The sequence below is a fragment of the Corylus avellana genome, chromosome ca1, assembly GCF_901000735.1.
Source record: "Corylus avellana chromosome ca1, CavTom2PMs-1.0".
NCBI lineage: Eukaryota > Viridiplantae > Streptophyta > Magnoliopsida > Fagales > Betulaceae > Corylus > Corylus avellana.
In genome coordinates this window covers 25,530,285-25,540,013 of record NC_081541.1, presented here as the reverse complement: position 1 = coordinate 25,540,013, position 9,729 = coordinate 25,530,285, and the positions used below count along the sequence as shown (strand labels likewise).

Here is a 9,729-nt window from a genome sequence, read left to right as displayed (position 1 = left end):
CCCTTTGGCCATGGGGGTGGCCTGGCCACCTCCATCTGGCCGGATGGGGGTGACTTGACCACCCGGGGGTGGTTTCGGCCAACCCCTAGGCTCCATGGGGGTGGCCGAGCCACCCCCATCCGGCCAGATGGCCACCCCCATGGCCAAAGGGGGCCAAGGAGCCACCCCCAATTTCTTTTCCTTTTTTTTTTTTAATTTAAAAAAAATTATGTAGGTGCCACGTGTCAATATCTTATTGGTCCACGTGAAATTTTGTTAGGTCAACTAATGGTGGGACTAACTGGGTCATTTATCAAAAATACAGGAACCTCTTGTTATAAAAACCAAACCCCAAAGAAGAAAAAATAAAGTTATTAAACCCAAGGGATATTTAATATTTAACCCTTGTTTTTATTTTACTAAGGGTAGTTGAAGGGAATATTGACAATGTTTTAATAGTTTTAGAAAGACATTATTACAATTGAAAATTTGGGAGGATATTGTCAATTGGATGATAATTTGAGGTGGTATGTGTTTTTTTTTTTTTTTCTTCTTCTGTAAATATAAGGTATGGAGATTCAAAGAGAATAAGGAAAAAGATCCTTTCATCCTTGAAACGAAACGCCAAAAAAACAAACAAAAAAGTTGGTCCATCAGGAAGCAGAGGCTTGTGTCAACCACAGTCACCAATAAATCCTGAGGTGATAATAAAAAGATAAAACCTACCACAAAAGGTTGCCACGTGGAAGATAGGGTATGATGCCACCTCACTCCATTCTATATTTCCACCACCCTCCCCGTTATCAACACTTCGTTGCCTCTCTGCCATATCCCAACTCTTCTCCTTCTCTCTTCTCCAACCAACCAAAAAAAAAAACACAAAGAAAATAAAGAAAAAAATGGCAACCGCAGCTGCTCTCTCCGGCACCATGGTCAGCACCTCCTTCGTCCGCCGGCAGCCGGTGACAAGCCTCCGGTCACTCCCCAGCGTCGGGCAGGCTCTTTTCGGCGTAAAGGGCGGCCGCGGTGGGCGGATAACCGCCATGGCTGTTCACAAGGTGAAGCTCATTACGCCTGAAGGGCCGCAAGAGTTCGAGTGCCCGGATGACGTGTACATCCTGGACCAGGCGGAGGAGCTTGGGATCGATCTGCCGTACTCTTGCCGGGCGGGGTCTTGCTCTTCCTGCGCCGGGAAAGTAGTGGAAGGCCCCGTGGATCAGTCGGACGGGAGCTTCCTCGACGACGACCAGCTTGGACGCGGGTGGGTTCTCACGTGCGTTGCTTACCCGCAGGGCAACGTTGTAATTGAGACCCACAAGGAGGAGGCCCTGACGGAGGATTCTTAAGGAACTTGAGTTCATAGCTGCTCTCTCTCCCTCTGTCACTTTATAATGTTTTGTCGGTTGGCTGGCTACATGTCGTCGTTTATGTTTTTAGATCAACGAGTTGGTTTTCTATTTTTATGTTTTTTGTTGCCTTTCGTTTGCAGTCACAAATGAAAAATGTTGTAGTTTATCAATAATTATCATCTTCCATTTCATGCCTTTTTTTTTGCTCATAATTGGATCTCTCTCTCTTTCTCTCTCTATATATATATATATATATATCTATATGTTTGTGTGTGTGCATACTGCAATTTACAATTTCTAGTAGCTCTACTTCATACTCCTATAAATAATTATAATTTCCATTTTTATATATATATATATATATATATATATATAAAATGAACGTGGATATTGATGTTAAATATCAGCTTGCGGAAAAGTTGAAACTAGCAGAAAATGTTGAATTTAATTATTTAATTTTAATTAATATTTTAATATTTTAATTTTAAGACTTTCAAGCTCAAACTTTTACTTATTAAAATAGTATTAAAGTTAAAAGAAAAAAAATTTGAGTTCAAACATTTATATTTTATTTTAATTAAATATTTTGTGTTAATTTTTTTTTTTTATTAAAAAAAAGTTTAAACCTGCACAATAAATTTAACGTTATTATATAAATTAAAATATTTAAATTCATTATTTTTTTTTTGAGATAAGTAGTTATATAACAATGAAATTTTTTGCCGTGGGGTATTGTAGATTTGTTAAAATTATATACCAAGCTAACATTGTACGCTAGGAATTTATATAATAAAAGGGATAAATGTAAAATTAGTCAATATGGTTGGCTTATATTACAAATTATTTCTTATTGTATAAAAAATAATTTATAATAATTTATAAGTTTTTGCAGTTAGCCTAAATATTTACTGAAATCAATTTATGTTAATTAACTTAACAAAATCTGTTACTTTATTATGTCATACCCAATTAAAAACACAGCACGTGTTATTATTAATTTCTAACTTTCAAAAATGACAACTAGAATTTTGTACATCATTTTAGAACATCAGTTAAGATTACACATCAATCATCACTCCACGTCTTCTGGTCAAAGGAAATTGCTTTTATTTATTTATTTTTATTATTATTATTATTATTATTATTATTTTTTTGAGCCATTGATTATACATTCATCGTGGCACCTTACCAAATGAGTGTGATTAAGACTAATCCGATTAACTTAAATAATAATAGCTTGAACAAACAACAATGGCAATATAATGCTGCTGTTAATTGCATAAACAAGCCTATGCCTAAGCCTTCATCATATCTTGTGAAACAAGTCAAAGAGAGTCTCAACTTTCCCTTCCTCTCTACTGTCATCTTCATCATTGGTGGGAGGGACTGATCCCCTTACCCGTAGAGAATCAGACAAATACTCTTCAACCCTGAAAGAATATTCTCCATCTCTCTCACAACTTTCAACCACTGGTTGCTGCACTAGTTCATTTGACTCCACAGTCACCTGATTCAGTGACCCCATGGAAGAGCTTCGAGACAACGTATCAGATGCAACTGTTATTTCATCCCTCTCATCCACCGTTGATTCAAGTGAACATACTGATCTTGTGGTGTGTGAGTGCACCGAATCGCGTATTCTAGACTTCTCCTTCACTCTCTTGCACCAGCTATGGAGTGATTCTCTCACACTCTCTGCAACCAATGCTTTCTTGCACCGCGATCCCATCTGAAATCATCAAGCGTAAACCGATAGAAAATGATTGATTTTATTGTACGCGTATTATATGGTACACAAATTTTTCATCTGCCGCGTATATTTGTATGAGCTGAATTACTTCAAGGCTTCTATGATTTAAAAGAGAAGAAATCTTTGGCAATTTCCTTTCAAGTAGTTATTATTGTTAAATTAATAATTAAGTAATTAAATTTACCTCTTCCTATCGGCTTAAGCTTTTGAGAAAAATGGTGATTTAGCATGGTATCAGAGCCAATAGTCCTAAAATCGAACCTTGACTCTGTCAATTCACTCCCCATTTAAATTAAATATTTTACATGTTGAGATACAATGTTAAATTACCTGTTATCTCACAAGCTTAAGTTGATAGGAAGAAATAAATTTAATTACTTAATCATTAGTTTAACAACTATCATGCAGAACAAGCTTCCATTATAGAAATCAAGTTTAATGGATGGAGGTGACAAGGGTAAGATTGGCTTGCAGAGAATAAATGAGCAGAACAGATGACATCTTGTTCATGAAGGTGAAAGTAATAATATAAGAGACGATGGTGTGGATGCGAAAACTTAAGAAAACCTGGGTTGATTTGGTAAAGTTTTGAGAAGTGTTTTGGATTTTGAATTTTGAAAAAGATGAAAATTAAGAATTGTTCTGATCACATATTTATGGGACCTACAACCCAAATCCCAACAAGAAAGAAACTTCAAGAAATCTAAAAAATTGACCAAAAGTACAAAGGACTCCATCAACTAGTCTTTGTAGTATAAATAGGGAACACTATTAAGGATTGAATTGAAAAGAACATAAAAATTGAGGTTGGGCTGAAAAACAACATAGAGATTGATTGAAACAATGGTTATGTTTGGCAAGAGGCCAGACTGAAAAGAGGACCCATGACCCAAAACCAATTTTTTTTTTTTTTACACTTTTCCTCTCAAAATCAACCACAATATTCTTATTTTTTACATCAAATCAATCACTTTTTATTACTATTCAAATAAAAAAATCACTACAAAACAAATTTTTTTACTTTTTTATACGAAACATTCTTACTTTTTTCTCTTACATCAATCAAATCTGCTACAGTACCGGTCCACTTCCTAAGTCCATTCCTTTGCCAAACATAGCCAATGGATTTTGAGGCCCAAAATGATTTGGAACAAGTAAACCCAGTCTGGAATGTCATAATAATTGTTGAGAGTTTCGTTTTGATGGGTTATGGATCCTATTGAAATTTTGATATTGGGGTCACGTATTGGATCCCTTTATAAATTCATTGTCTCCAATACCATTGAGACTTTGATTTGTACACAAAATTGGACAAGGAAGAAGCTGATTGATATTCGGGATTTAGAGGAATTTGTGGAAATCTATGATGAGCATGGTAAATGTTTATATGATTGATGGAGTTGTAGAAGCATCTCCAAGAAAAAACTTTTGATGCCGGATCTCTTGAGTAAAAGTTGGTTTGTTCCCATTTTTTTTTTTTTGTTTTACCATTTCACATGTTCTTTAATTTCACTAACTATTTCATGTGTTCTTGGCAACAATTCCTTTTGAATAGGAATGCAGTTGTAGAGGTCCTGTGATTCATTACTTTTTCATTTCATTTATGCCGCCTATACTATAAGTCTAAACTATCAATTCGAAATACAGCAATATATTTATCAGTTAAAAGTATATGCTAACCTGGGTAACAATTACATTGAGCGGCACCGTGCTGTAGCTACACCAGAACTGGACAAGAATACTGCAGTTACCAAAATGGAAAATCATAAGATGCATATAACCACCTAACAAATTCATAAAGAATCACCATGAAGTTTGATCATAAATTAATAACTTGAGTTTTAACACTAGCAAAAAAGCTTAGGGTTTTTTTTTTTTTTTTTTTTGTAACATTTATTTTTGTCTCTTCCAAATTAATAGTCCCGGCTATCTCATTGTCTATTAATTATTAATTTATATATTTAGTTGAATATTAGAAATGCCAAAATCGAATCTAAACATGTACAGTTGACAGGAGCAATGATAGTCAATTTACACAGTGGTGGCAAAAATTCATATAACAATACACCATTGAAAGGTTAGTTTGGACATCACATTTGGAGTCTATAGGACTTGCATTCTCCCACTTACATTTGTTTTTAGTTTTAAATAAGTGAAAAGACTCTTGTCAGCAGCCTCAAGTCTATAAAGATAATCCTCTTGTATAATAACTTCTAGCATGTATATATATATATACAAAAAAGCCTAGAATTAGCTTTGCTCCAAGAAACCAAGTGTTTCAAACCAAAAAGATTAATCTTACTATCCAATTTGCTTTTAGCCCCAAAATTTCTGCTACAGTAGGGTACTTTTAAATTATAAAGCACAATAGGGTATGCAGAACTTGTCTATATTCTTTGAAGAATTGCATCCAAAAGATGAGGCATGGAAGTGAAATATCATGTGACAGTGATAGTGTTTTTCCATAGATTTTGGAAAAGCCAAAGGTGAAAATTAGAATGGACATTTGACTATGAAGCTTTGTCTGCTGTAGTCTCATTTAACAGCTATAATCACGGTAGGTTTATCTTCAACTTATCAAAAAGTTAGCAATTTTTCCTGCATAACTTTAGGTTCCATGTTCATAAGATATGACAATTTCTTGCTTGATGTCAATCAATTTATCCATAATTTCCTTTATTCCAACTGTTGACCAGCTATGCAAAAGTATATTGATATATTAGAATTCAAACTACTTCAATTGTGATTATGATGCAGTTATGATTCCTAATATTGATACATTAGAATTGATCAAGCATGCGACAGAGTTAATGATATTATGCAGAAGTACTATATATGTCTTCCAAATAAAAGAATGCAAAAAAACATGCAAATTTCAAATTCAAAGTGCACTTTGTCCACCACAGGTGCCATTCTACATTATAATATTTGAGTGACTAAGATTATTTAAGCCGGCAGAAAACCATTGCGCTTAGATAATATTATTTTTTAAGCATGCTTGATTGGAAAAGAACTTAGGCCTATATGAGATGTGGCGAATGGACATAGGTAAATGAACGATAAAACTATCTATGACAGAATAAACAAGGTAGAGGAACAAGATGTTGAAACCTAGTTTACATATGCCTAATATTTGTAACTGTTAAAGTATTGATTAAGTGATTAAATTTACATCTTCCTATTAGCTTAATCTTTTAGGATAAGTAATGATTTTACATAATATCAGAGCTAGAGATCTTGAGTTCAAACCTAGACTCGGTCAACTCACCTCCTATTTAAATTAAATATTTCACGTGTTAAGCTTCACCTATTAAAAGAGAGTTTGAGCCCGCATGCGAGAGGGAATGTTAAAGTATTGATTAAGTGATTAAATTTACCCCTTCCTATCAGCTTACACTTTTGGGACAAGTGGTGATTTAACCGTAACACCATAGATTTGCACATTTTCCTTAGAGCATAATACGAGCAAGTAGACACCACAGTCATATTAAAAAAAGGAGAAGAAAGAAGTAAACACACATTCATATGCATTACCAAGAGTAATGGTGTGACTAGAAATTTGCACATTTGCAATAGAATTACATATTGAGAAAGAAACATACCCAGAAGCCAACCGAATGGCTATCATCCAATGGTTTTTCACGAAGCATGATCTCTTCTTGAATCCCCACTAAGCAAACAAAAAATAAATAAAAAACCATCGTAACTGCATTTCCTATGACAGAAAGAGAAGCATACAACAAACTATCTAATGCATTAACCATTGCTGCAATTAACAAGGAAAACACATATCTGTTGTTAATTTAAGTTCAAAGTTTCAGAAGAAAAAAAAAGCCACTCAAAGCAGTTTTTGAATTTTTGGTTGTATTATGAACCTGCACCCTGTGGAACTTGGTTACTCTATATAATGTATATTATCTATATAATGTAAGCTAAAATATTAAACCATCATGTGCCTTGCAATTAGGCAAGTGTTCAAAGAGGCTTGAACACTTTGTCAATGAAAAATAAGATCATCATCATCAGTGTCAGTCGTAAGAGATACAAACTCCTCTCTTTGCCCCCTCCCCCAATCTTTTAACAGTATTTCTCAAGGAAAGAACCACTTTTATGAAAATAACTTAATAAAAAATAAAAATAAAAAGAAAAAAAACTACTGACACACACAAACGCAGAGAGAGAGAGAGAGAGAGAGAGAGAGAGAGGGTCTAATCTTACCATTGACCAGATAAATGTTGCCATCTCAAAGGCATTCTGCATGCAAAAGAAAGATGATGATGATTGAATCAAATGAAGAGAATACAATCCAAATCATAAATGAGAAATAAGATATGAATCACTTATCACTACCTGAAATATGATGAACTGTATTAATCGTAATAATATCTCTGGTTTCCCAAACCAAAAAAGATCATCACGTGGCTTTACTTGACCCACAACAGATGAACCTTTTTGTTCCATAATTTCAAGTGCTAAAGAGGAGACAACATGTTGAAGCTTTGTTCCAACCAGCATGACAAGCTTTTTCGAACAAGTGAACATGAAAACTGTTAATTTATAAAGAATATAGATATCCATATAATGACATGATGAGTGACTGTATACTTACAATGGCAGGGATGAAAGAAAGCCAGAAATATATATTGAGACCTGCAGCAATTAGATGACTAACTATTTCGTGAAATGAGAGCAAGCCAAAACAAAGAAAAAAGCAAAAATCCAAGTTCTCTGTATTTGCATTTTGAAGAAACGACAGGTTACCATGTATATTTATGAAGATGCACACAATTGCATACCCCCAAAGCGGCCAGCTGCAAAGTTAAAAGGTAATCAGTTTTAACTGATGAGAAGCAGGCTCATTGTGTATCAAATCCAAACGATTACTGTAGTTGTTTTTTACTACATTTTTAGCAATGTTTCATCTATCTGCTTTCAGATAATGCAGCCAGTTCATTCAGTGGTTATTAACAGTAATCCTATATTTCACATGGCTGAACAAGAGATTCTTGAGATTTTCTGAAAAGGTCCACTCCTCCACTCGTTCCTAAATGGTCAGGTAGAGTGCATTGGTATTATTTTAGGCGACTGTTCTGGTTGAGTTGCAGGGACAAGGCAGTGGCAAATCATGTATCAAAAAAGGATCAACAAGTCAATGCGGTTCTTAGTCACCTTTATGGCTGAGGTGCTGACAAGGAAGAGACATACTTGTTCACCCAAAAAAGGCAAGAGCATTAGCAGTCAAAGAATTCACAGATGTGTAAATATCAGATAAGGATACAATCCTACAAAGTTCTAACATGACAATCTCTTACAGAACTGAAATGCAATATACAAGGGCTTTATTGTTGCTTTAATGTTAGTTGCATTAACAGTATAATCCTCTGCACTAATTTTTGCTTATTCATTCTATTTAAATTTAGGGTGAATTACACTTTACCTCCCCAAACTATCACTCCAATTACACGTTGTGTCAAATTTGGCTGTTATTTTGGATGGAAAACATGCATGCAATTAGCTCATGTATCTGAGATATTTCAGAGTGACTAATTTGTTAGTGCAAAAACTTCACAACTTGAAAAATGACAGTAAAGTGCTCAGAAAGGCATGTTACTATGTGATTAGCTCGTGCATCTCAATAGTTTTCTTGTTTGTTCATTAACAAACATGTATTTTTGTAATTAATGGAAAATAACTATCGTTTAACAATCATTAAATTCTAACCATTCAATTGCACATTTTACCAACAAGCACTTAATCTTGACCATCAGAGAGAAAGAAAAGTAATCAAGAGGAAACTGTTGCACCGTGCGTAAAATGGCAAGGTTTAAGCCTTATCCACTCTCAGTAACAAGTACAATCAACTTTGCTCAGTAAATAACATACGCACATATAGGGTGCAATGCGGCTGAGTGATCAGTGATCCACCATAGATCTTACATATTAAACACTTTAGAAGTTACAGCACATTATCCACTCTCAATAACTACCTCAGCCATGTTTGATAACTCCCTAGTATCTGCCACTCTCCATTTTCTCTCTCTCATCTGTTTCCGCATTAAACTTGTTATATACCATCAACTAATATACCATCAACCAATTGGGAGTTGAATGAAAAAATGTGATCCGATGCAAAAAAGTGCATACCTAATCCCTAGGATACCGTGAAGTTCATCTTCCATGCTCCGAACCATATATTTATGGAAATTATAAGAAGGTGGCAGTTTGTGCTTCTGGATACATAGAAAATTGCAACTAAATTCAGTAAAATTATAATATGATATTAAACATTTGGGATAAATGATATTCAATGTTGAGGAACGAACACCGTAATACAATGATGTAACAGTTCTCATAATAATATTGTACGATAAAAAAATGTCAAATAACTGTACAACTTCTAGAGTCTATTTTCACCTGGAAGGTCAAGGATTTAAGCTATTGAAAGAAAATTAGACAGTGAAAAAGACAAAATAAGTTTGGCAAATATAAGTATAAGACTTATTATTATTGTCATAAATGAACATTAAAACGCAAGAACTAAGGTAATAGCAACTGATGTCTGCTGTACTTTTCTTTGATCTTTTTGGTACATCTGTAGATCGTACTTTAGCTAATAAAAAGAAAAAATAGTGAAAATACTGCAAACATACG

General features: G+C 34.3%; 2 protein-coding genes across 2 annotated transcripts in view; one reads left to right on the top strand and one right to left on the bottom strand.

Annotated features, from left to right (window-relative positions):
- Positions 1–811: 811 nt before the first annotated feature.
- On the top strand, positions 812–1,523 carry LOC132191137 (ferredoxin-like). Its single transcript, XM_059606156.1, has one exon. It carries the CDS (start codon positions 879–881, stop codon positions 1,323–1,325), a length of 447 nt encoding a protein of 148 aa, XP_059462139.1. The 5' UTR covers positions 812–878; the 3' UTR covers positions 1,326–1,523.
- Positions 1,524–2,547: 1,024 nt separating this feature from the next.
- The window catches only part of LOC132167535 (MLO-like protein 4), a 24,675-nt gene continuing 17,493 nt past the window's right edge, over positions 2,548–9,729 (bottom strand). Inside the window, exons 11-15 of the mRNA XM_059578541.1 lie at positions 7,429–7,599; positions 7,297–7,332; positions 6,681–6,748; positions 4,759–4,819; positions 2,548–3,057 (exon numbers count right to left, since the gene is read on the bottom strand). Coding sequence (XP_059434524.1) covers positions 2,635–3,057; positions 4,759–4,819; positions 6,681–6,748; positions 7,297–7,332; positions 7,429–7,599 — 759 coding nt within the window. The 3' untranslated portion in view covers positions 2,548–2,634. The remainder of the gene's footprint in view (positions 3,058–4,758; positions 4,820–6,680; positions 6,749–7,296; positions 7,333–7,428; positions 7,600–9,729) is intronic.

Bases quoted from the DNA above. Each gene is read 5' to 3' on its own strand.
- LOC132191137 (XM_059606156.1), top strand. From the start codon at position 879: ATGGCAACCGCAGCTGCTCTCTCCGGCACCATGGTCAGCACCTCCTTC.